Genomic DNA, 27,531 nt, shown 5'->3' with positions numbered 1-27,531 from the left:
TGATGCTGTTAATTGTCAATCAGGGACACATAAAGAGAAGATTAGCTGGTAGATCCACAGAGGAGTAAAAAGTCCCCGAGTTTTCAGGATGAGGTGTGATCAGCGGGGAGTAAAATGTGCTTTCTGTTAGGATGCACTGTGTTCATGTCAGCAGCAAACAAAAGGTGTTACTAAACGTCAGAGCCTTTGACTCTGGAGTACAAACCTGCTGTAAGAGGAAGGTTTCATCAGCTACACAGAGACTATAATATAAACTGTAGCAGAGGCTGTTTGTACGTTTCATACCATCAACAAATCACAAAAGTTACAGATCAAGGAGTTTCTCATCTGACTTAAGACAGATCCCAACGCAGCTTGAGAACCATCATGTGCCTGCACTAAAGATGGAGGTTATCATCAATGCTCCACTGCAACAATTCCCTTTGAAATAATCCTAAAAGGATTCAAAGTTGGCATCTTGAACAGCTGTACTGATCGTGGGCATACATGTGCATTTTCAGATCCTCCAGCAATTTCACACACTTTTCACCAAGTCTGAAGGAGTGCTGTGAGCTTGACATTGAGTACATAATGGCAGTTTGGTGTTGAGAGGCCGCCTGCAACAAGCACTGAACGCATTTTTTCCTGTCACAGAAAGAAATCTCCCTCTGTGATCAGGAAATGGTTTGAAAATGTCGCCTGTGAGATTCACTCCTGCACTCACTCATGTACATTTTAATGGCACATTGAAGAGACGACAAGCCATGACACTTAAGTTGTCAGAGCTGCACCTGGTGCTTTGTGAACGCAATATCTGGCGTGTCTCTTATTGATTGACTGAAGCACAGTAATGGACAAGGTTGAAAATGTGCGTCTTAGCTCGGTGCACGGAATATATATGTGTAGTAAGAAAGAGTGGACGACACCCATTTTTCTAGATTTCTTCACTCCTTCACTTGGATGAATCCGATCTCCAGGCTGTGGTGTGAGGGTGTGCCAACTGATGATGCAAAGTTTATTCAACCCTGCAAACAGGGTGACACATTTTTAAACACACATTCAGCCTATGTGTGCCAAAGTCAGGTGACATGACAATTTAAACAAGACCCACATTCTGTTATTCTATACTTGGATTTATTTCACCTGAAAGTCTCATTTCCACTGTAAGAAACCACCACCAGGACCAGTCTCAATTAACTTCCAGGGACATTTTTCCCTCTGGGCGGGGAGTTATTTGCCAAAAAGCACACTTTAAAGGTTACAGCAGTAAACCTTTCTGATTGGTCAAGTAATTGCAAGCATTTTATTTCCAGCCACCAATTGTAAAATCTGCAGTCACAAACTTGTTTGTTTTTTGTCTGCCGTGCTTTGATACATCAACAGAGTTACAAGGCAATCCACCAAATAGTTACAGAAATATTTTGGGGGGGCAAAAATGGTGGATCGAAAAACTGTGACGTCCTCAAAACCACAACACTAGCATGGCTGGAAAGATAAAGAAGATTAACCATTTCTTTAGCAATCCATTAGACTTAGATTAATCTATCCAGGATACAGAAGGGCTGTAGAAACTACACATTTATACTGAACCTTCAATAATCCAACAATAACTCAATAGTTGTTATTGTAGCCTGTGTTCACCTATGTCAGAGGGTCCACATTTGGGTCTGAAAGGCTCATTCAGCACACCAGTAGTGAACAAAATACTTAAAAGGAGCCTGAAAACTTTGCCCAGTGTTTTGTTTTTCTCCTTCTTACACAATACAAATGCAAATGAGCTTTCTCACTGACGTAAAGCCAGGAACCAACTAAAGGAACCAACTGTCTGCTGAGTCACTGCAGGGACCACAATGTGTGCAATAGTAGTCCAAACAAATGTCTTGCAAAGCCTTTAATGCTCACTGTACTTTATGAGGAACGAAGTCCTGCTGGCAGCGAATGCAAACTTCGAGGATGTTTGCCAGAGCAGACGAACGAGAATAGAAAAGGACTGATGAATGAATGGACAGATTGAGTCTCTCTTTACGGCCACAAAAGAATCTTCTTTTTTGAAGTCTATAATTGTGAAGTAACCAAACTATTTTCTCTTTATCCTCACAGACATTTGTAAAATAACTTATTTTTCTGTAAACGTGTTGATTATTACTTCACCACCAGCGTTCTTGTTAGAAATCCAACAACGTATGACCTACATACAAATGAGCAATGGTGGGAGAAGTACTCAGATCTAAGTGAAAGTACCAAAATTAAAAGTACTCATTATGTAGAATGTCCCACTTCAGAATAATAGATATGATATTCCTGGAATATCATTAGTCATTCATTATAGTATCACTGAGTAGAGGGGCTAACACAACTACTTTATATACTGTGAGGTATCTTAATTCATAAGAAAAAAACCATCATTTATTAATTCATTTAATTATTGATAAAGTGAATGTGCAAAGTAGCTGGTAACTAAAGCTTTCAAACAAATGTAGTGGAGGAGCTGAGGACAAGTCTAAAGCAGCATATAATCTAAGTAAAATACTCAGAGACTGATTATTTTTCACCAACATATTATATATTAGCAGTAAGAATACAAATCTTAGTGACAAAATTTACCTCAGTATTTACATTTTCTGCTACTTGTTAATGGGAACAATGCTGATTATTGCTTTTTAAATCAGTATATCCCTACATTCTACCACTGATCCAATTAAAATGTCACAGTTGTTTAAGGAAAAATACTGGACTGAAAAGACTACAAAGACTACAAAGAGCCACCTAATTAACAGTAATCAGATGTACTTGGTTCATCTTATTATGAAACGTGTTGGAGGAGCAGCTTTGCATGTGGTCAAAGGCAGCTTTGTGGTGTTTTATGGAGTCATATAAAATATGTGGTCAGCCGCACACATAAAGATAGGTCTTTGTGTGGGAGCCTTGCAGCTACTGTGGTTAGGTGGTGGGATAGTTGTGATAATTATGGCCTATTGAATTGTCAAAAGAGAAAAAAAATCCGGCAAGAAAAATAAAATAAAGTGGTCTTAAATTGTGTTCACGCTTTGATTCGACAGTAAACAATAAAAATACAGTGCTGGACTTTTGTACGCATGAAAATGGGAAAGAGAGCCTGGAGATTAATATTCTACATGGACACAGACAGAGGCTGAGCACAGACGGGGTATGACACATCGTCAGACACAGGCAGCAGCAAACAAAGACATATTTGTTCCAATCAGATTCCAGACTGGGTGGAAGCTGGCTCCAGTCGAGAGCCTCTGCGCTCTCTCCGTCCACACCGCCCGTCTACGACTGTTAATATGATTTACTAAAAAGCTCATCACGTTCACATGTTATCTCAACACTGATCAAATCTTAGGGTAATGTGAAACTACAGGAAGAGGATTATGAGACTGATTAGTTGTTGTTAATGTGTTTTAAGTTTGGGACAAAACGTTTGCTGTACTTGGATCTGGATTTATGAAGTGCAAGAACAATTGATTTATCACACATGACAGCTGGGCAGTCTCCATCGTGAAGCCATCACTCGCATCTTAAAATCTTCCTCGTGCTTCTTGAGTTTTCAGACAGAATTCAGTGAGGCCTGTTACTCTGCACAAGATCAAAGTGGGTGTCTCTTCAAGGCACTCCTTATCAGACATTTTAAATTATATGTTTCCTGGCTTTTGTTACATAAGCTTGTGTTTTATAAGATTATCCTCTGAGCAGCAGAGGCCTGTCCTTGTAGACTTTAGAGGGTCTAAATGACTTAAATCTGTCTCAGTAAAAAAGTTTGAATCCATTTTTTGCAGCTTTTGCATCACAGTGGTGGAATAATAATAAAATATGTATATAAAAAAAAACAGCTCATCACAATTTCTTTTGTCCAAACAACAGTGCAAAAAACCCAAATACACGCAATTTACAAAGAACAGAACCAAAACAAGTATCCAAATAGGCCACAGGCTTTATGAAGTTTTCGATTAATCGAGACGAAAATATTTAAGAAAAATCAAGTTTAAAGTAACCGAGTACCAACGTCTATTTCTAGCAAATGCTAAATTCAACTAATGTGTCACCAAACACAACACACTTACATTATGTACAAGATATACAAGATAAAAAAAACATCAACTGCTTTGCTTTAGAGGCATCTGGAAAGAGCCTGGCAGTATCACCCTGTACCCAACCTCGATGCTCCACTAATCGCCCCCTAGCGTTAGCTCCACACGGATAATGTGTGGCATCAATCCTCACATCTTGGCAAACGAGCAACCGACTGCATTTCTAGTTTTAAGAAAAGAAGGTATGCTTTTCAACCAAGCCCTTAATGTCTCATGGTCATTAATTAAAAAAAGAAATCCCACTTCATGGTTCCCTCTAGCAAATTCCCAGACGAGTACACAAACACCTCCTTGGACCCTTCTGAGGTCTCTACTTTCTACAGACACACCCTAAATGCTCCATGAGCCTCCTCAAGTTTCTTCTGTTTGCTCCCAACAAGCCTGAACGCAAAGTGAGTCATATATACAAGATGCTTGCATACATCTAGAACTCACATGCTGGCCTAATTTTTCCACCTAGTTGCTATTCATGGCCTGTCAAGAACTAATAAAGTCCACACAGAAGCGGCACCATCCTCCCCTGCTGTGACGCGGGTTGGGGTTCTTGCAATTTCAAAGTGATGCAACATGATCCAGCTGAGCGTCTTCTTGGCAGGCAGGGCAGCGCGCAGCCAAAACGCCCCGGGGAGACGACGTGCACCTGCCGTCCCCAGCGACTGTGCTCAGCAACAGACCCCCGGACGTCAGTCAAAACACCCTGATGGCGCCCGGACTCACAGAGTAATCAGACTGGGTCGTGTTTCACTGGATTACATTCCTAATAAAATTCATCCACAGTGGTCAAATTTCAGACTGTAAAAAAAGTGATTACTTTTGATTTTAAGACTATTTATATACATCATCATCATCAGGCCTTCAGGGGTAGAAAATCACTTCCTGGGAGATTTCTGGGCACGGATTATAAATACGCGCAACTTCAAACATGCAGATAATCATGAGAGGGAACAGCAATGCTGGTGAAACTGCCAAAATCGACCTTTTCCCCTCATCACGCCAACTGATTCTGACAAAAATCCAGCTGTCTGCTGGAGGAGCTATTTGTGTTCAGCAGTGACTCCGAACATCAACTTCAAAAGCCACCGCCTTCTCTGTTTCGACATCCTGACTGATTTAACTGAATACAGTAGCTGTGCAAGGAATAGAGAAATTTGTTGTTGGTCTCGCCACTTCCTTGTTTGCTCTCCCCACCTCGTCGCTCCACTGTCAATGCTGTACGTGTGAGAACATATGTTTGTAGGTGCAGACGTTTTCTTAGCACTCTAGATCATGTCGCTGGAATGATGAGTGCAACTCATGACAGCAACTCAGCGACCTTTAAATCATCTGTGTGCACTGATGTAACCTGTAAAACTGATTGTTGTTGAGTGACAGAGGAATTTTAAAAACGCTGCAGTGCTACCAGGTCCACAATCACCTAATGATAAGGCCAATTTCTACTCAGTGACAGTGGTGGACAAAGTCCTCAAATCTTTTAATGAAGTAAAAGTAGAAATACCATAGTTTGACAATATTCCATTACTAGTAAAGATTCAAGTCCTTATTGCTATTGTGCAAAACAAAGAAACACAGAGTCTCCCTGAGCTGCATAGTGCAAAATATAAGACAGTGGTAATAAGATATAGAATAAAATAGAACTGAAGAAGATAAATAAGATTAAATTATTTCAAAGAAGAAAATAGGCAGAAAGAATTTGAAATATCCATTTAGTACAAATACAGAAGTATCAGCAACATGTACCGAAAGAAACTAAATCAAGCTTTTGTGTTCTGAGCAGACAGGACTACAACGGGATGAGGAGAAGTGGACTATGTGACTATAACATCGATGCTTGGTGCTCACACTCAAAGTGTTTCCCAGATGTCAATCTTTTGATGAAAATACTGACACTATCATCACTATCTCTAAGCTGCTTTAAGTAAGAGGTACAAGGGCCGTTCTCCCCTGTTACGCACTTGCAAGCCACTTCAATTCAGTACTTAAAACCACTACTGGTGAGCAGTGATGACTTTGGCTAAAGGGGGTTGTAATAGCGCAACATTCAAATTTCTGGTCCATGCATTGCTTGTGATGATAAATTACCTGCAATCAAAATACCAAAAATAAGCGTGAAACTTCTCAGCTTGCAGCCAAAATTCCTGAGAAAGCTTAATACACTTGCGCAAGGTCAACCCTCAACTCTGAAACAATGTAGAAATACAGCTCCTCCATCTGAGGGCTGCATGAACAAAGAAAAACCGAAATGATCGTGTTTGTCTGCCTGGGCCTTTTGCTTTTCTGCTGCAGCAGAGAAAGTATTAAGTGAGAGTCGTGCTCACAGTAACATGGTGAAAGAAGAGCTGAGACCTTTAAGGCTGCAACGTATTCTGCTGTTTATTTCCGTGATTATTCTATTGTACTTTATGGCTTTCATCAAACAGGACAAGAATGAAAAGGTTGAGAAAAAAACAGCAAATTTGTCTTGTTTTTTTGCACTTGGGCTTAAAAAACCTGGTGTTTATGATCCACAAATTAGAACGGATAAACAGAAATGCCTCCAAGAACATCAATCAGCCTTCAAAGCTGCCTTCAAAGATATTTTTTGAATATTGTTTTGAGCAGAATACACATAAATTTCTTTCCCTGTTCAGATAGGTGCTTCAAACCCAAACAGGTAAACATCAGCCAAAAGCCGCTGACACCATCAGTCACCTCTCATGTCATCTTTACCAGCAGCATAAGAATCTCTGAAATGCATGTCATGAAAAACTGGATATCCTGGCCACGGCTATAACATTACAGATATGAACATCCTCGTAAATTTGTCTCAGTCATCCTCTCAAACTTTTGGATAAAAGTACTTGCGTGTGTGTAAGAGAGTGTGAGTGTGCGTGCTGGGGAGAAATAAGAGAAGGAAAAGAAGCAGGAAGTGCCAGTGAGATCTTTGTTGGCTCAGTGTAAGGTTTCAGCCAGGCGGCAAAGGGGGCGACGAGGTGACGGCCCCACACTCGTCACCGTCCCTCATAACCGCATCACTCTTTTCAACTCGTCGTTGCCTGGAAGAGACTGACGTTGTACTGGGAATGAACAGTAGATCAGGTCCAGAGAGACTCTTCTTTTTATTTATTTTTTTTACCCTATCTGGGGTTCAGTGGCTTGCTCAAGGATCATTTTTGGAATGTGGACAGGAGGAGCCGGTGATCACACCCACAACCCTGACATAAATGGAGCTCCATTTACTTGTCAATGTTAACAATGACAACCCGGAACATCTGTCTTCACACTGATACCAAACCTCCTTTCAAGAGATTAGTGTTGAATAGTAGGAATTTCCCAATCATCTGTAACTGTGATTTTTTTTGCCAGATAAAACACAGGCTAATAGCCTATAAACAGTGAGCTAATCTAAATCTGCAAAGTTATCAAATGAATCAAATAAATCTTGTGGAGGTGAAGTATAAAGTAGCTGAATTCAGAATGGCTGCACAGTTTTTAGGTTTTTTTTTTTTTCATGCATAAACCAACAGACACATTTTTTCACTTTCACATAAAATCCACCTGTTTAAGATCACTCCTGGTCATGTGACAAACTCCCTCCTTCATAAAACTAACTGATAGACAGCCACTAATTTGGTGATAGGAGCATCCATCATGTTAATGAAACCCTGCTCTGCCCGCCACCGGAGCCCAGAGAAGAAGCTTGGAAATCCTCAGTAATGAGCTGAGGCCAAAAACAACTTTGCCTTTCTGCTGGAGAGAAACAGACACGACTAGAGGCCCTTATAAAGACAAAGGGGAGAAAAGGGGCAGGGGGGCAACACGTAACATGCTCCGATACAGTACAGCATCAGTGGTACATGCATAGACACACGTGGCCGCGGGCCAGTTCTAACTGCAGCTCACAGGGGTCTGAGACATGGAGCATCCAGCTCCTTACTGAGGGGCCACCGCAGGGCCGCCGGGGTATAACGGTTTCTCACACCAGCACTTCTCAGCCAGTTAAAAATGACTCCTGCCAACACACACACACAGAATGTGACCACGGCCCCGAGTGGTTTCTTTCTAATCGTAAAAGAGGTCGTTGATTACCAAGAGACACAGAGGGCATGGCAGGTCAGAGTGCTCTCAGGTGACAGCTCTGCCCCTCTGGTCACTCGCTCCTGTGCCACCTGACCACACACACACACACACACACACACAAGTTAAATGTCTTGAGTTTGACTGAAAGGTCTCAATTAAAGGATAAAACTTTTATGTCTGTAAAAGCACCACTAAAGAAGTGTGACATCAGTGTCTCCCTCCTCTGACCTAAAAAGCTAACAATTACAAATTATTTGACTACTGGGATAGCCTAAGAGCCTAACCCATAGCCACAAGCTGTTAACTCACCGTTAGCTTTGTAAACTAAATGTAACAGGGATGTATTCTTGTGTCAACACACAAGTCACTTATGAGCAGTTTGGTTTAGTTAACCTAATAATCTACAAAGCAGTCAATTTTTCCTGAGATGGTGACATAGATGGACGTCTAATATCCACAACAGAACCAATCAAATTCATAAGTTTTTAAACTCATCAATCGTAAGGGTTTAGCTCCTGTTTACACCCCTTCTTAAAAAGTCATGAGCCAAATTACTGTCTCTGTGCAGGTCTTGCAAAGCAAGTAGGCCTAAAGGTTTGGTTCTTGCCCCAGTGGTTCTCAACCCTCTTGCTTGTGACCCCTCGAAATGAGGGAATGTCCATTCTTCTATCACCTATGAGCATTTCAACCAGATACAATTTGCCTGCCTCCTGAAGGCATTCAGTATTTCACAAGAAAAACGCTAAATTTAGATAAAAACAACCTCAGATTTACTTCAGGGGCCCGTCATGAGGTCCTGTCTCCTAGTTGGAAACCACTAACAAAGATCACAGGTTTTGAGTTTGCAACACGTGACCATTTGCCTCATCATGAGTCTTAAAGCAATATACTTTGACTTGTGTCACCTTTACACCCAGAACTGTAAATGTACATTACCTCCACACTTTCGTTGACCTCTATTCCCCCGTCATTGTCGTCGTCCAGTTGTTTGTGGATGTGCCGCAGCGCCTCCAGACTGAAGCGGTCGGCCTCACCTATGCATGGTGGCATCACGATAAGACAGGGGTCTACAGGAGACACACAAAAAAAAAATCAGGTTAGAGATAAAGCATCTGGAGGAAGTTTAGAACAGTTCCTTGTTTTCATGTCACTTTTAGTTCAGGCTGTATACCAGCCATCTTAAAATGAGCTTTACTGAATAACACAGGTGCTCGTTCAAAAAGCAGTCACAAAGTGTCCTAGTAAAATGATGTTGTGTTGGCACAGTTGCTCCATTTGTATTGTTCTAAGTAAAGCAGACATGTTGGTGTAAAAACAGTTGTGATCATCAATTAATCACTTAGGTCATTATTTCACACAGAAAAGGACAAACACGCTGGATTTTAAACTAAACTAAAGAAGAAGAAAAACGACAGCACTGAAAGCTTTTCTCTATGGAAAGAAATGTTTGGCATTTCCCACAACCGGCTTCTTTAACAGTTTGCTGTTCCACTGAGCTCAGCTTTTAATGCTCTTTATCTGTTGATCTGATTGGTTGAAGTTAACCTTTGAAAAGGGTAAGGATAGAAGGATCTTTCAATAACCCGCCAAGCCCTCTTCCAAAATGTGGGTTGGATCAATGAAAGAAACCATCTGGTAAAACAGGTATTGAAATAATTCTCTTTGAATTCCATGCTGTTGGTAAGAGAAAGAAAAAAAGACATTTGAGGACATTATCTTGAGCGGCAGTTAACAACGATTGATGATGAATGATGAATCACTGTTGAATAATGATAATAATGCTTAGGATCAGCACCATTGGCATCCGTTCAGCATAAAATGGTTTTACATGCCAGGTGTCTTAAATGTCTGACTCACTTTAAGCTGCAGCTTTTAGAGTGATTTACTGACGAACCTGTCAAAACAGCAGCAGCACATAGAAACTTGTGGATTTGCACAATTGCAAAGAGGTGACACAAGCTTTGGATGACACAGTCACTAATCTGTGGGTATAAAGAAGCCGGTGTTCCTTACACAACATTTGTTGTCCTTGGAGGAAAAGCGGAGCACTTGAATGCTCCTGTGTTCACCCTTTAATAGGGAACTATGTAGTTTTGTAAAAGAAATTCAAACTCTGTCAGTTTATGATTGAAATTTCTTTCCCAAAACTACACATTGCACCTTTAAGTCCATTTCATTCCAACGTTGTTCCACGCACCTCCAGTACAGTAACCACACCCGGCATGCAGGTGCATATTAAAATAGCACTACTCTTCCTTGTGTGATGACAAGTTATGTAATGATTTTTGGAGCACTGTGTATTCCTGCCAGGATCTCTCGTGTGCCGTTGTCATTCATGCAGCGTCCCGAGACATCCCCCACTTGTTTGTATTCAGCGACCCTGCGGTCCCACTGGGGAAATGAACCCATTACTTCCAGCCTTCCAAGCGACAGACAGTTTAAGCTGGCCAGGTGCCAAACTGTCTCAGTGGAGCCATAACCACAGAAACACACATACATGCAAGTTCATTTTTTAAACAAGATTTAAGTCGCAATTACTCCACAAACTGGGTAGAAAATGACAATCTGTCAAACCTATACAATTTGCGTTACATGACATGACATAATGTCAATCCAAGTAGTGCCAAGGCCCTGTCCAAACCCAACAAATGATGATGCCGCCTGTTTGGCAACAGTTTCAAACCAGACACAAAGCCACAGAGCTGCCAAGGGAGACACAACACCCAAACCACAAGCAGACAGCTCGTCTGACACACTAGCAGGAACTGAAAGCTATCTGTTGAACGGGAAAGCCACCAAAAACGTCCAAAAATGCAACCACGAGACTGTAATCATGTTACGTTGCTCAAAATGTCAATTCTTAGCATGTCAGTGTGTCAAGTATGTCAGTTAGTATGAATAAAGTTTTTTTTTTTTATGTGCACTTTTGGGGTTTTTTTCCCACCCAAACAAAAACAAAAGGCTAGCTATTTTACCCCATTGCCAGTCCAAATGAACTAAGCTAAGCTAACCAGAAGCCAGTTGGGTATCATCTTCCCATCTAACTCTCTGCAAGAAAACCAATATAGTAATTTCCTAAGATATAGAAGTTGCAAATAACAAAACTATTTTGGATGCTTGTAAAAAAAGAAGAAAAAAAATACATCCATATGCATATAGCATTTAGGCAACCATGTGGCATTTTCAGTGGCTTTTTGATGTTGGATCCATTTACTGAAACAAGATTTGACACGTTAGTTATAGAGTTGCCACTTGGCAATCAACGGAAGAAGCAAAAGGAGACACTGGACTGGACATGTGCCCGCGCTAAGTTTGGATGATAGGACACCGGGGAGGATGCCCATGCAGAATGAACAGGCCGAGTACCAGAGGTTGGATGACACAGTGATGGTTTGTTTGTAGGCTGGTTGGAGCAAGTGAAACCCGAGTGCCTTTAAAGTCTCCACCTGTTAAATGATGATGTGGTAGCACTGAATGTTTGACTTGTGTTTTGACTAAGCCGCCACAATTAAAAACAAAGATCACATGCGACTTCCTGGTACAATCAGGAATCCGCCTGGTGTGCGAGCACATGTACCGTAATTCGTTTAAACACTACACTGAAAGGGAGGAACAGAAAACAACCACACATTCCCTGTAAACACTTAAATTGTTTGGCTCTCTTGTTCAAAAATGGGCATCAATCAATGACAGGAGAGATTATCAACACAATGAGGCTCTTTTCGTAGAGTTGATCTGCCTCCAGTCGAAAAAGCATCTGCCTGAGAACGAGTTACATAATGCATTTGCTTAGCCTGCCAGGGCAGTTTACATAGCCTGCTGTTTGCATAGCACCCATATCTATTTGGCTGTTTGGTTATTTAAACAGGCCCAAAACTCAAGTACTTTACTTGTGTTTTACATATGCACACACACACAGATGGCTGCACATCCTTTTGTGAATCCCTGTTTTACTTTGTTTCGCAGAGATATCAGAACTGATAATGGCACACTTTTACGAAAGACTCTCTACTTTTTTGATCTCGTTCCTCACTATGCTGGTGGCCTGATTCTGTTCTTCACGTACGCATGAAACTTCTCTTCAGAAGCTCAGAGAGAAAAGAGATAATTCTAAGATAAAACAAACTAAAGAAATGCTGTCATTAAGTGACAGTATTTAGGCTGGGCCTCCCGCAGTACAGCACAAGCCTTTCCTTACCTGGTGCCCTATTTTTTTAAAAAAAATTTTGAGTATGTTTGGGGACAGCTGTGGGCACTACAATGAGGAGCCATGTGACAGGAAGTGGCATTTGGTGACCTCTAACAATCCAAGGGGGACGCACACAAAAAATCACAACAGTCGGGAGAAGCAGTCCCAAAAAGATGACAAAATTAGAAGAGCGCTGGGTTATTTTTATCCCAGCAGGCTCCCAGTTGTCAGGATGTAAAAGCCCAATAATGGCAGAGGTCTCCCTCGCTCAAACACAGATGTTAAGCACACACACACGCACACACACCACAGGCAAACACAAGCCGAGAAGCAGTCGTACAGTATTTCACCCATAACTCACAATTGCGTACGAGCTGTCACAGAGGCCGGCGGGTTTGCTTCAAAAGAACCTGATAACAAAATTGTTTAGCTGTCAGCTGCTGCCTTTAAAGTGAATCCCAAAGCTTCAAAATAGACTTTTTTTGTACATTATATGCATGTCATTAACATGGTTCTGTCTTTATTTTCTCAGGAAGCTGTTAAGCAGGTGACAGGAGAAGCCGACAGGAAGGCGTGTGTGTTTGATGTGTCTACGGTGATTTTTTTTTGTGGGGGGTACTTCCTTCAACCTGATCCCTAGAGACACGCGGACATCACGTTTATACGACTCAGTAGATAGAACAGACCCTAGCTTCCTAACCCTGCTGCATTCTGGGTGTTTGCGGAGACGTTGTTCTCAAAACATTTGAACAGAGCAAAGTGTCACATAAACGGTTCCTTGCGCGGGTTTGATGTGATAACTTGACAGAAGTGACAGCACGAGAGTAAATTTAGTTTCTAATGCATTCACATTCTCATGTGTGCTCTTATTTAACTCAGATCAGTGCTTTGACAGCACTGTGCAGTTCTTTGCCTTTACCAACTAGTCCACTTTAACTTCCACCAAATGATTCTTTGTTAGGAAACACGTTGTGCTGTCCTATATTTAATTTGAGTCGCTTCCACATAAACTGTCCTTCTCCTGTGAACACAGTAATTTGCCGAATGCAATTTCTAATACTGCTTGAACATTTTGCTAAAAACAACAGTAACAAGGAGTCTTCAGATATTATTTAACCTATTATTTTGTTCACTGAAAGATCTTCCCTTGGAGTGAATGGGCTTGGGTCCCACAAGCAGCGTAGGGAAACTGGAAAGTACTGAGAAGTTTCTTAACAATAAAATCAAGATTTATGATGTAACAAATAAGTCTCTGAACGTTCAGGTCTCATTTTTTATTATCTGATGGACTGGTTGAAAATTACAGAGTGCAATTTAATATATAACACTTGTGTATAAATAATGACATAACTATCAGTGGAAGTTGAAGGAAATTTGTTTTTTTCGCAGGAAACACAGATTTTGGACATGTATCAGAAAAATGTTTATTTTTTAACATTAAAGATGAAAAATTTGGAACTGATGCAAAACAATCTTAAATGAAAAGACGAAAAGCAAATAAAGTCAAATTAAAAAGCAAGATCTTTATAGTGAAACATTATCAGGAACTCAATGACTTGCAATGCAAATACACTCAACTGGCTATAACTAGCAACATGCTGGATGAGGAGCTTGTGCCTAAAAATAACTATTTTGCCAGTTCAAGTCTGGCTATAGTCAACAGGGAAAATAAAAAAAAAAATATATTGCAATCTAGATTCTGGATCATAATTGTAATTAGATTCTGATGGTATTTTGACTGGAGCCCACCTCTTGTTGTAGATGCTTGACCCATATGAGTGGCAGATATCTGGGCACAGATCTCTAGCAGTGGATGCACCAAATCAGCCCCCTGTATCCCACAGAGTGAGCTCTCCTCCTGGGAGGAGGAGGACACAGATCCCCCCATCTCATTTCAAATCCGGGATGAGGAGGCAGATTCGGTGTAAGGGTATCCGCATGGTGGGAAGGGAGCAGGTGGGTGTGGGCAGAAGCGACGTGGAATTAAGATAGGAGGATATGATGAGCTTGATATGTGACTCTGGGGGATGGGGGGGATGGTGTAGCCTCTTCTTACCCGAGAGATTTCTCCTTGTCCTCAGCTACTTTCCCCTCACACTCTGTCTGTTTTTCTTGAGTTCAGACACACAAGATGTATCAAGGACATCATACAGCACCTATTCATACACACTCTCGAGTGTCTAAGACGGTGCTGAATGGCACTGCAAGTGGTGGCAGACTCAATGAGCCAGACCAGGATGGAGTAATATGGGAGCAGATTAGAGAACAAGTTAGCGAATACGTCGCATAGCTAAAACAGATGAGCGCACAGAGGGCTTTCAGATCTTTATATTTAAGCCTCCTACAGGTGAACACATCTCAGATACTCTCAGACAAAAGCTTCTGAGAGTCTCTGCGGTGGAAGACTAATGTCTCATTCATAGACAACAAAATTGTATGTCTTCAAAAATGTTAATTAGCTGCTCAGTAAATAGTAAACCATTGAGTGCAGGGGTTGACCATTAGGCTTTTTAAGGGCCAATACCCATACTGATTATTAGAAATCAATCAAAAGGACAGAATATTAAATAATATAATAAACTGAATATTTAGATGAGATTTGCTGCACCTTCCTCAAGCGTTGTCAAGAAACATCAGCTAGCGTTAGCTCACAGGATTGGTTGATAATTAATAGTGTCACAACATTTAGAAAATCAGCTGTCAAATGTTTGATAATTGATTTATAATTGTATTCATCCTTCAAGCAGCAATGTCAAGCATTTGCAGGTTTCAGCATCTCAAATGCTTCTTTTCTTTGTCATTTATAGTTAAAAAAAAAATAAAAATGGAATAGTCTTGGGGGTTTGGACTGCTGGTCGGCCAAAAGAAGTAAATCATAATTGTCACTTTGGGGTCAGGAAATTGTGATCAGTGAGGTGATTTCAGGCTAAACGATTAATCAGTGATGAAAATAATAGTTAGTTGCAGCCCTACTAACAAGCTACGGGCTACTAAAAATCCTTCTCACCTCTCATAAAACTAAGACTGTGTACAATCTGCACCTAAAATAAATCTTTCCATCACTATCTGCATTTATACATGTCAATATTAGTTCAGTAAAAAGGTCGGTTGGACTCAGATTATGAGTAAATCTGAGATACTCAGCCTGATCCTTTAACTTCCAGTCTCATTATTCACTGCATGACCTCTCTGTCCCGATGTAACTGCTTGGATGTCACTCAGCGAAGAGCACGCCACGGTGAACCTTTCTAACCAGAGTGTTACCTCACCGTGTCAGCAGTTCATTGGCTCCACAGGCGCTGAGCCAAAATTTTATCAGCTTTCATACATTTATGATGTATGGACTTGGTGGATGGAGAGGGAGTTTTCTGTGTTTTCCAATTCCCTTAGGAGATGTGAGTTACATTCTCAAGGGCTACTCATGTCTGATGCCAACTTACAATGACTTAAAATATGTCTGTCTTGTAAAATAACTCCTAATCGCACTGTGTTTAAAACACCACTTAGATGCCCAAAATTGTGTTAAAGTTGGATGGAGGGGGAAGGACAAGATGTAGGCTTGTACCCAGGGCCCATATGGCAGTGTCATAAGTCAGGCTGACGGGTCAGTATTAAAGGCAAGTAAATAAAGCTTCTGGAGAGTCTACCATTTCAGCTCATCAGCAGCCATTAATAAGACACAAATGTCATTAGCTGCCTACAAATGCCACCAAGCTAGTACAGAGACCGGGACAGAGAAGGTGTTTGTGTGTTACTCCCTTGCGTCTTAAGTGCAAATTTAAAAACTGAACTCTTTCACTTATTTAACTGAGTGACAAGTGAAACTTCTTCACAAGAAGCCCAAGATGACTTCAATGCAGTTGGCCAGCAGAAGGGACAGAATCTGACGTCTCTATCAAAAAAAATCCAATGTGTGATTACAAAAAGAAAGCGTGATTTATTTGGCAGGTTTGAATTAATGTGATGCTGACAGGTGAGCTTTCCAATTCCCCTGGGTGCCCTGGGACATGGCGGAGAAATGTGTTACTGCAAAATCAATAAACAAACACAAAAGAACAAAACACACACAGTATATTACGCCCAGTGAGGTGTGAGTCAACACCTATGAAAAACATTTGCCTTGCAAACGTGATTCAGATTCGTAAAGATCCACCTACATGGAGACAGAGTCCCATTTCCAGTCATCACAAAGTCTTGCAAAACAACACACACACACACACACACACACGCACACGCACACACACACACACACGCACACGTGCGCGCGAAGCTACATGCATCAGACATGTTTCAACTAAACTTGATCCACCAACTGTTTTAACTTTGTTGCAAAATTGTGAATAAGAAGCAAAAGGTTATGCAAACAATACAGGTGGTGCTGAATCATCTTAGGCAAGAGGGAACCAAGAGTGGATTTACAGTGTGTGAATAAAGGTTCTGATTACATAAAGGGTACCCTGTGGAGTAAGAGCTGCAAGTGTTTCAGGTGGGTGCCTATTTCTTTGAAATGCAAAGTACATTTACTTCAGTACTCTCCTCAAGGATATACTACATAACATTTCTGCATTAAGATGTCGAAAGGAAAAAAATGTTCTTTTGTGGTATATTTTGAGTTGAATTGTGTCGAACAGTTTTGAGTCCAGAGGCAATCAAGGATTTTAACCCTGAACAGAATGTAAATAAACCTCTGCAGATAGATTTCATCAGCAATTGTGGCTGTTTAACAATGAAGACTGCAACTCCCATGCAACTTGTGAGAACCGTAGCAGTAGGAATTACATAGTGTGCCTTTATGTATAATTTTTAAAATGTTTTCCTTAAGTGTTAATTTCGTTGGAAACTATTACATCTGAAAAGCTAATTTTGTACTTTTGACAAGCGTTTGAGATTATTTACACATACATCGTTTTAAATGTTCATCACGCCTACAAAAGTTTGTCATCCAGCCAGAGAAAGCACATCAATGTATGTAAACATTTGTTTGATTTGTTTAATTAATATAACAACCAATTCCTGAAATAACATTTTACAACTTTGAAAACTTGTCAATATTTTATTAATTTATCTCGAGTCATCAACAAACAATTACTAGTTTTGCAAGTATGCACTGCAGAGCTGAAAGAAATAACCCAGTCTTAACTGGTAATCTGCACAACCCTACGATACATTACATTTGGGTGGGGACAAAAAGTAACTAGTAGTAGTAAGAACTAGTAACTAACCAACCTGCATCATCTCTCTGCACCGCCAGATCCAATGTTAACCCAGCCGCACCAGGATGATTCTGTTTCAAGTGCTTGAGAATGGCAGTAATACTACTTACATCCAATGCATCGGCACCTGTGACGTGCTCAAAGTATTGATTATCGATTACATTGATTACGTTGGCGTGTCGCACCAGCCCTGATGTCAAATCACATAAGTTTTTATAGATTTGCACACAAAGTTGTCGTATTAGGAGTTGTTGTCCACCAACGGAACACTTTTTACAAGCAAACTCCACAAGGCACCTTTAAGTTTGCACTGCTGTAACGGTAGACTCAAAAAAAAAAGGTTTAATTACCAAACAGAGCCTTTTACATCCCAGTCATTTCCACCTTAAACAGGGTATCCTTTACCCATCTACACTACCTCAAAGGGCACCAGTAATCCTCTGCTTAGGCCACAGCTTAAAACGGGAAGGGAGGGGAGGGCAACTAGAGCAAAACGAGTGAAGACCCACCATTTCTGATCTGAAAACTTCCAGAAAAGGAGACGCTCCTTGCGCCCGGGCTTCCCAGGAATGTTTCAATAACAGCCACGAACACGAGATGTGTTATATATGCAACTGGCCAGAGGAAGGAGAGCAGGAGGAGAGGATGAAAAAAGAAGAAGAGGCCAAGCACTTGTTTAATTAGCTCACTCTGTCTCCGACATGGTCCTCTGGTTATAAGGTTAATGGATTTTATGTCTATAGACAGTGAGATGGGGAGTCTGAGGAAGGGATCTCATGCTAGATTTGTTCAAGTTAACAATGAACAATGAAAAGCATCACGAGGACAGAACATGCATTAGCCATTACGTAGACAAAGTGATTACCAGGAAAAATTATTTCTTCTTGCGCGTGGAAAATGCAGCCTGGACAACCCCAACAAGGATTAAGTGTTCCTTGTGTCCACCATGGCCTCAGGAAAGGAAAACTGAGGGTTAAGACTCTCCCACTGGACTTCTGAGAGGCATCTCTTTTAGGGTAATGGTACCCCATGTTCCCTGACCTTGTCACAAAGTGGATAAACAAATAAAAGAAGGAAACATGGCTGCAAAATACGGAAACCAGATGTGTACAAAAGCAAAAACAGCTGTAATAAATTGAATCCTCCAAGCAGAGGGCTATGTATTTGGTAAATTCTATCGTGAATAATTTCAGTTTTATTTTCAATTGTTATTTGAAGTTCCCTCTTTGAACATTTCCATTGAGGACTTTCATTTTATGGCCTAAAAATGGGTAAACTAATGTAAGAAAAAGAGTTCTTACACATTAAATGCTTGAGTGTCCTTAGTCCTTACTTTCATTTATCCAATTTGACTGAAGTCAACTTTGATCTGACTGATTTCAGATTAGCCGAGTTATGCAACATTGATTAGCAACACAGCTTCTGTAATTCTATCTTTGAAACACAAAGGCTCATATTGCATGTACACTGTTGTTAAAGAAGCTGGATCTCATTCGTGGCGTGACAACTAAAAACACCTGCGCCCTCAAAACAAGCAGGTGACGAGCAGTCTGAGACACAAAATACTACACCTTACTCTTGCTAAGTTTAAGATTAATTATCATCTTGTTGGGTTCGTTGCTGGACTATCACACTCCACAGCTCAGACCTCTGCATGACTTTGACACTTTGTGTGCTCAGTGTGCTTAGCTTCATTTTAAACAGTGGCACTTAGAAGATAGATTTAATGGTTTTGTACATTTCCGTCACTGCGTTAGCATGGGAATGTCTCAGTCTGACGATCTGTGGCTGACAGCAGACAGCAGGTTTGGCAGTTTGCCAGCTTCCTGTGTATGTCTTCTACCTTCCTGCTTGACAGGATTCTGATGTTTTTTTAAGCTGGGTGCTCCTAAATATGGACGCCAGTTTGGGAGCTAAGAATAAGCGGCACACTTCAGACAATAGCAAAGGATATTTGTGGAGTGGTATCCAAATAAAGAGGCTAATTTAATCTGAACAAAGTGATGCAATACAGAGGATTAACATCCCCGCAATAAAAAGTCAACATGCTTCATTTCAATATGCTTTTTGACTGCCTGCATCTTACAACATAACAAGTTCCTGAAACAGAGCAGAAAACAAATCAGAAGGCCTGAACTCTCATTTGACCTTTGACCCACTTGCTGATACAAGAAAGCAAATGAAAGTCATTCTGTTGTTATCAGGTCCTTTGATGTGTAACACAACCTGGCCCCAGTTTGGAACAGATTAAGGGAAGGCCAAGTGGCTCCTGAGGGCCCACCTGTTGGTCCGGACATGCTACCGTTAGCAGCACTGTGACGGATTAACAGTGAACTCACCCCGGCCTTATGGTACCCAACCAAGACACTGGGGAGAGGGACAGTTCAGCTGCTTGCTTGATAGTTAGATATCAAGTTTACATCCATTAGGAGAGCTGGTGTGGCCAATTAAAAACAAAAAACATTGTTTAAGGGTGCAATATGCAAGATTTTTTTATTAAAAAGAAACACAAAAAAATGCTAAAATTATAAACAGAATGCGAAGACATAAAAGTTTTGCCATGACTTATTCTTATTTGCCATAAGACGTCTATGTTGTTAGCATGCTAATTTCAAATTTCTATTGATATTTGCATGAAATTAGCATGCTAACCAGCTAGCCCCTAGCCACTTTTTTATGGTGATCATCCTCGTCGCTCCAAACTCCCGGTCAACTAATTAGAGTCAACTAATATGTTTGCTAGCCGCACTGCTTACTGAGCTTACTAGCTGGCTGCAGCTACAGTAAGAAGCAGTTAGCGGTTACCTTGATGGTATGCTGTTTGGAGTATGAGTAAAACGGGTGGCCAGATCTAACATATTGCATCTTTAACCAATGTAGGGAACCAAGGAAGTTCTATAAAGCCTTTCTTTTGATGACGTGGGAGCAGTGGAAAGATACGGTTAAGTTGAAATGGCGCACTTGTTAGCAAACAGCTGCTTATTATCACATCCAATAAATATGGAGCCGCATTAGCAGTCTGTGAAATGGTGTTTCTGGCAACCTGATGACTGTACATGCAAACAGTCTTCTTCCTCTAGCTCTGTGTTTGGTCTCAACCAACTCTTGAGGGAAAATTCTGTCTATTGTTCTTTCTGCTAAATGCTCACAACTAGACTGTGTACCATTTGGTGCTGGACAAGTAGCATATGCTTTAGAGCACTTTGGCTAAAAAATCTGTAAAAATGCTAGTGACAGCAGTCAGAGTAAACCAAAACAGCAAATTAGTCTTGCCGAAAAAACAAGACAAGAAGCTGAAAAATGCTCAAAAGAACTGTTTATGTGAAAGGAATTTCTCATTGTGAAAAACCTGCAACTAAAATCAACTCCTTTCACATAAACAGTTATCAGTATTGGTAGTTATTGTTATACGGTTAGTATGAAAATATTGATCATAGCAGCTTTAAGTTACTTGGAATATATTATCACAAGCATCAATAGAATGCATCCTCTTTTCTAATAGTTTTCTCCATTTGTCACACTTGCATCCAGGTCTCCCTGTTATGTTTGGCCTTGACTATTTTGTTATGAGAGCAAGACTGTTTGAAGGGACGGACATGAGAGGGGACAGCATGCCAAAGAAATCCACACCACTCTTTGCCCCTCTTGCCCAGGCCACCACATCACGTGCCCTTTGCAAAGGGAAAGTCCCTGAAATCAGAGGTGACTGCTCCTTACGTCCCATATCTAACTTTAAAGATCATACATATATAAATATCAACTATATATTCATATATGTAGGGAGATAGAGATAGAGAGAGAAAAAAGAAAAAGAGAAAGCGATCCATATGGCTGAATTAAAATGTAGACATAACATCTCTTGGCCTGCTGTCGCTAAATTATGAATCTGTTCAGCTCAACATCTACTCTAACTGCCTTCCAAGTCTGGAAAACAAAACAAGACTGCATTAAACCTTTTAAGTTTTTCTCTTTAGGCTCACAAGGAATAAAATGAAAGATTTTGCTTGCAGCAGCTGAGAAAACAAACGCTTCAGTGAATACATGCGATTAGCCAGGAAATGACATGCAAAGCGACGAAGCCACTGCGTCAATTTTAGGCCTCTGTGAAGGGCATGGCATTGGCTTCTTCCTGTGTTAAGGTGTCGAGTATTATCACAGCAGGATGCCACTCTCATAACAGGACGAGGCTGTGACCCCTATCAGCATTTTATTCTGAAGGAGTATGTGGATGAAAATAGTGGAATTATTTTTTGTTTTAGGGATGCACTTAATAATGATTGATGCAATAAATCATTCATTGTGTGGTCAAAAATCAATGAAATATGTCCATGAAAGCACCCAAGACATCTAAAAATGAGAAAAGTAGCATATTCTCTTATTTTAGAAGCTTAAAAAAGATAAAATGTTCAGTATTTTGACCACTTAATCTACTAACCATTTGAGTGCTGTGTTTCTACCTGACAGCCAAATGCAGAGGAAGTGAGAAAAGAAAAAAGGAACCTAGACTAATTTTTTCTACACTGGCAATTTTGTGCCTTTTTAGTTTTACCAGCTTGTGTATATCCATCATAAAAGGGCTCACCCTGTTAAGTGACAGCTTGGGGGATCAACACCTTCAAGTGTGGTCGAGCGGGACAACAATAGCCCCCTCTGGACTGGATGAGGGCAAACAGTTCTGCTACTGTAGGCCATTCGCAGCAGGAAACACTGTACAGCTGAGTACCATGACCTACATCTCTTACTGAGGCGCTTTCTGCATGAGTGAATCCGTATACTGGCTGATAGAGTTGGCTGCTTATGAATGAACTATCCACAACTTGTGTATTAGATATTCAAGAATGTAAACAAGGATGCGTTTCAGTGGGACCTTTAAGTTGTGCAACAGTGATGCGGTGTCCAAGGAAAAACGTTGGGACTGTTGTTGTAATTTGTGTCTGAGGAGATATTAAAAAGAAGTAGCTGCATCTTGATGAGGTGAAAAGAGAACAATAGCTCGTTAAAGCTAGCTAACAGTGCCTACATATCACCGATTTGGGTCATTGATTGTCTCAGCGGCTTCAAATTCAATCTCTGCTCTTCGCCAGGCTGGTGACTGCGGGCACAGTGGGGTAAACCATTAAATAAAGCACCATTATCTCCCTGGTGAGCCCAGCTGAATGTCAGGCGGGTCTCAGTAATAATAAGAAACACTCTGAACACGCCGCTTCAATGACAGCGCTGGGTCAGCAGCAGCCACAACACGGAGCATGATGGAAAATGGAAATGGAAAACATTGCCAGTGGCTTTATAAATACACTGGAGGGGAGAGTGTTCTGATTGGTGACCGGCCTCATTAGGTCGGACCCTAAAGCCCCTGATTGAGATGGGCAACAGCTGACTAGTTTCAGAGGCAACTAAGAGGCGTCAGTGCGGCGTCGCAACACCACTTTCTTTTGAGATTATTCAAGATCTATAACTGGACCCAGGCTCTCTTTTGAAAGACAGATTTTTCTAAAATCTAAAATTCCAAGTAATATTATATTTTTTTTTTGGCGGGGGGGGTCCCTTCGGAGCAGCATAAATAGGCTAACACAACAAGCAGATGCTTAGCAGACAGCTGTCAATTTTATCGATCCAGCAGATATAAAGCAACAGTCATTTGGAGTCATGTTTCTGACTGCACCTTCAATATGTTGGTTCATCATTCTCATTTCAAACCACAGTGAGCAGCTGTTTTGAGCGTTTAAAAAAATAAATAAATAAAAAATAAATAAAACTCTGATATACCCAAATTGTCCCTGCCCAACACCAGATAGCAGACAGGCAAAGTAAGCAACTAGCTGGTGAGTACCTTTAGCAGCTAAAAAGCCAGATATGTCCTTTTCTCTTAGTTCTGTTTTGTTCTCAACTACCTCCTGAGAGACAATCTGTCTTTTTGGCAGCTAAACATTCACCTGCTAGCTGCTAACTTTGCCAGCAGTTTAGTGTTGGGCAGGTGTACAGTGGGTTTATCAGATGTTTTTCATATTTATTTATTTTCTTGTTAAGAACAGCTGTCCACTGTGGTTTGAAATAAGGTCGATGAAACAAAAATGTCAATTTTGCAATCAAATGACAGAAAAATGACATTGCTGACAGAAACTTAAGAGTCAGGCAGCGTTATCTGTTTTGTTGATCCACTGTCATTATAAAAAGTAATTATTAGCGCCACTTCAAGAAGGTCCCATTTCTAAGAAAACTTGACTTTTGAGTCTTATTCTGGGATGGGATGGTGGCTGAGACAACCCACAATCAACAAAATCCACTGTCTTACAAATTGAACCTTTAAACACAAAACAGACAGCTTTTCAAACCCACTGTCCAAGAGTCTGATTGCATTTGTTTGCAGTATTTTTGTGTAGAAATGATTAAAGCCTCCAAGACAAAAACCTGCCAGTTTATTTCATGAGATGTGCTGATCTTTTGCGATGGTCAGTCTATTATTAAAGCATGTACTGTAGCTCACTTTACATATATGCTACAGGATTGGCTGCAGAGTTTAAGTTAAGTTTGTTTTTTTGTTTTTTTTATTGGCGCATGAAGAACCCCTCAGAACAGTCTGCTCTAGAGAGGAAATGACTTTGCCTGTTGATCTGTACACCACAGAACCAGGACATTATGACTCACTCCACGTTCACCCTGACACGCTGTCACTTTCAGCCCCCTGAGCGAACCCAAAACTGCCTCTGAGGCTCCAGCACCACAGTGAGCAAGAAAGCCTGGCTTCCCTCAAGCGTGTGTGTGTTGGTTTGATAGAAGTGTGGCCAGCCAGCAGCAACGGAAGTATCACAAAATGCAAATTCCTGTGCTCCCTGCAGCACTTAAGCAGGCTCTGGTGACATAGGTAAATGTAGAAGCCTTCTTTCCAAATAAATCTCTTCATCGGAGCAGTTGCTCTGATCGGAGATAGCCAGTGTCATCTCTGATTTAGCTACATAAACAAAGACACATTCAGTGAAGTGAGAGTTACAGATCATGTAGGAATACAGTACGTGACAAGAAGTATGTGAGAAAGATCTACTCATGTTTTCTTTATAACATTCGAGTCGGTGTAATTCAACCCACAGCAGCCAGTTTCAGCATCTGTAAGTTATGTAAAAGGTTATGCTAAATGGGGGGGGCTTGTATCTTAGACAACTATCATCCAGCAGAGTACTGGATGTTCCTTGAAGCCAAAGGGAAGAGCTTTGTTTGTTGAAACGCCAAACAAGCTAAAAACACAGTCATTAAAATGGGAAGACCACGTTCACATCGCCCTGAACAAATGCCTTATCTTTTTCGCTGATTGCCTTAAATTTCTATCCCAATTTTCTTTTTCAAGGCTTATAGATGTGATTTATGATTCCTATTGTTTACATCTGCTCTTAATTTGGCCCATGTTTTTGAAAAAAAAAAGAAAAAAAAGCACTCAATCTGATGCATACTGCAGTGCATGCAAGAAGATTCAGAATAAACCAGGAACCTTCTGCAGCCTAAAATGGCCCACAATGAGGAACAAGGACCTGAAAGATGTCAAACAGACTGCAAAATGGGTGTAACACCAACACAAAGGAAACTCTACTCTGTGACATTCAATTCAAATCATGTGCAACTGGTTATCTGCAGCACCGACATCAATTACTACTCAAGCGCCAGATTCATCTTTGTCTTTCTTCTGAGATAAAGGCCGTTCCTGAAGGACAAAAGAATTGTCTATTTTTAGATTATAAACCTCTTCTAGACCTCAATAAAGATAATGGTGACAGCTAGCTGTGGTGTTGGTATTATCTGTCAGTAAAAAGAACAATAATCCACACATAGCCTTCTTTACATAGCAGGGAACTCTGGCATGATTAACTTTATGGTTACGGTAAAGCTGACAACTGCTCATATAAAACAAATTTACACTTATATAATCATCCTCCATCACCTTCCAGCTTCACCTTAAAGTTCCACTAGGCCTTTTGAAGATCCTAAATCACAGGGGAGCTGCCTGACCCACCAAATGTTAAACCCCACCCCCTCCAGGTGTCACCCGCTGACCATTCACAGCATGCTAAATGGCAACTTTGAACCCTCAACTGCTTCAATGACAACAAGCTTCATCTCCAACCTCATTTACCATGACAGGAAATCCATGACTAATGCATGTATGCGGCACTTAAAGGCACATACCTCTGTGTGTGTGTGTGTGTGTGTGTGTGTGTGTGTGCTAAGCTAAGGCAACAGTAGCAGTGGAGAAGAGTCAGAAAGTCAAAAATATTGACTTAGAAGCAACATTTACCAAAAGTTGGTTAACATTAGCCAACATAAGCTAAAGTTCATACCAGACCAGCTAAGGTTGTAGCCACAAAATCCCACAGGCCCAGTGGTGCTTTTTATCGGCTATGAATTCAACAATGATTTTTTCTTCCTTTAAAAAGTTACATAGTCGCTGCTTCAAAACTGTTTTGAAGGAGCTTTGTGGAATATATCAAATCTTACAAACCAAAGATTGAGGGCATTTAAATAGCAACACAAACACAATTCAAGTTTTGCTGAGGCAGCTGTTAATCTAGAAAGGAAACTCTGCATATACAGGAGCCACACACACACACACACACACACACACACACACACACACACACACACACACACACACACACACACACACACACACACACTCTTGTGTTTTCCTCTGCTGACGCCAAGACCAGTGAAAAGGCAGCTGACCTTTCCAGGGAGCCGGCTTGGGAAATGGGTAACGCTGCGGTCATGTTTACTGACACTGTATTAAGTCACCACTATCTGCACCACACTTCATTGTTCACAGGGAGACGGGGCTGACATCGTCTCTTGGCCCAGTTTTCCACTGTCGATCTGTTGCTTTTGCCTTATCAATCAATATATTGTAAATCCCTGGTTTATTTTCAGGAGCTGCTTAGCACTTGTAAACGGACCGTCATGAATGCTTAACAGCTGTCTCGGATGAGGTTTATTACTTTCTCCAGCAGCCTTAAAAGACAAGCAGGCATATACAAGAATATATAATGGGAGTCTATAGGCCTACATATACAAGGCTTTGTACGTCTTGACTGAGTCATGTCAATATTATAAGTACAACAAAGAACTTGCATACGCTTAGACTTTTGAATGGTCACATTTGCATTTGGGACTTCTTCTTTAAGTCGTCCTTGATAAGCATGTTTACATGCCTGTCAGGGCGAAAGTTATCTGCTGCAGTTCAGTGTTTCATTGCCACTTGTAGATGCACAAACTGGGTTATGGTTTGAGCCTGAAGTTCACCTCTTTGTCTTAGCAATCGTGGTGTGACACAGAATTTTTTAGAGACAGCAATTTTCTCCAACATTCAGCTACATTTGATGGCCTTCATCAGTGGATAGTGCTTATTTCTTCCATACCATTTCCATCCACAAGTCAGCAAACATCAACCTCTGATGAAGGCCATGAGATGCAGCTGAAAGCGCCAATAAGATTTCTATTGAAACAAGTTTTTTCAAATCCATGCCAGGAATTGGTCGAACAGATCAATACCACTCTCATATCTGTACTGGAACTGCAGTTAGCTTTTAGCTTAGCATAAAGACTGGAAAGAGCCAATCTACTGTCACCTCTAAAGACTGCTAAATATCATATTATACCATGTTGGTTTGATGCATCCAAAAGCCTAAATGTTAAAACACCTGTTTAATGTACTATAGGACGTTTTGTGCCGGGCTATTTCTTGGCTAGGAACAGTTGCTTCCTGGACTCTATTCTGGTTGCCTGGAAACTGGACTCAGCCAAAACAGCAAGTACATGTACTGTATTTCTCCAAAAAGTCAAACTATTCCTTTACATCTCAGCTTGTGTTTGAAGATCGGCAGAGTTTCAACAAGGTGTCCAGTGCAGGAAAAGAAGCAAAAAGGCGTAATGCACAACTGTTAACACATTTCTGCAGGATTGTCTGTATAGATTAGCAAAGACAAAAATATTTTATATAAATGTC

At 40.8% G+C, this 27,531-nt stretch overlaps 1 protein-coding gene across 3 annotated transcripts in view; it reads right to left on the bottom strand.

The window, feature by feature from the left end:
* stim2b (stromal interaction molecule 2b) overlaps nucleotides 1–27,531 on the bottom strand; it is a 43,456-nt gene that overhangs the window by 11,404 nt on the left and 4,521 nt on the right. For all 3 annotated transcript variants that reach the window (XM_037112408.1, XM_037112406.1, XM_037112407.1), the window contains exon 2: nucleotides 9,081–9,211. In XM_037112408.1, the coding sequence (XP_036968303.1) occupies nucleotides 9,081–9,194 (114 nt within the window). In that variant the 5' untranslated portion in view covers nucleotides 9,195–9,211. The remainder of the gene's footprint in view (nucleotides 1–9,080; nucleotides 9,212–27,531) is intronic.

Source organism: Acanthopagrus latus, chromosome 10 (genome assembly GCF_904848185.1).
Source record: "Acanthopagrus latus isolate v.2019 chromosome 10, fAcaLat1.1, whole genome shotgun sequence".
In the NCBI taxonomy this organism is placed as follows: Eukaryota; Metazoa; Chordata; class Actinopteri; order Spariformes; family Sparidae; genus Acanthopagrus; species Acanthopagrus latus.
This window is presented reverse-complemented; position numbering and strand designations above follow the sequence as displayed.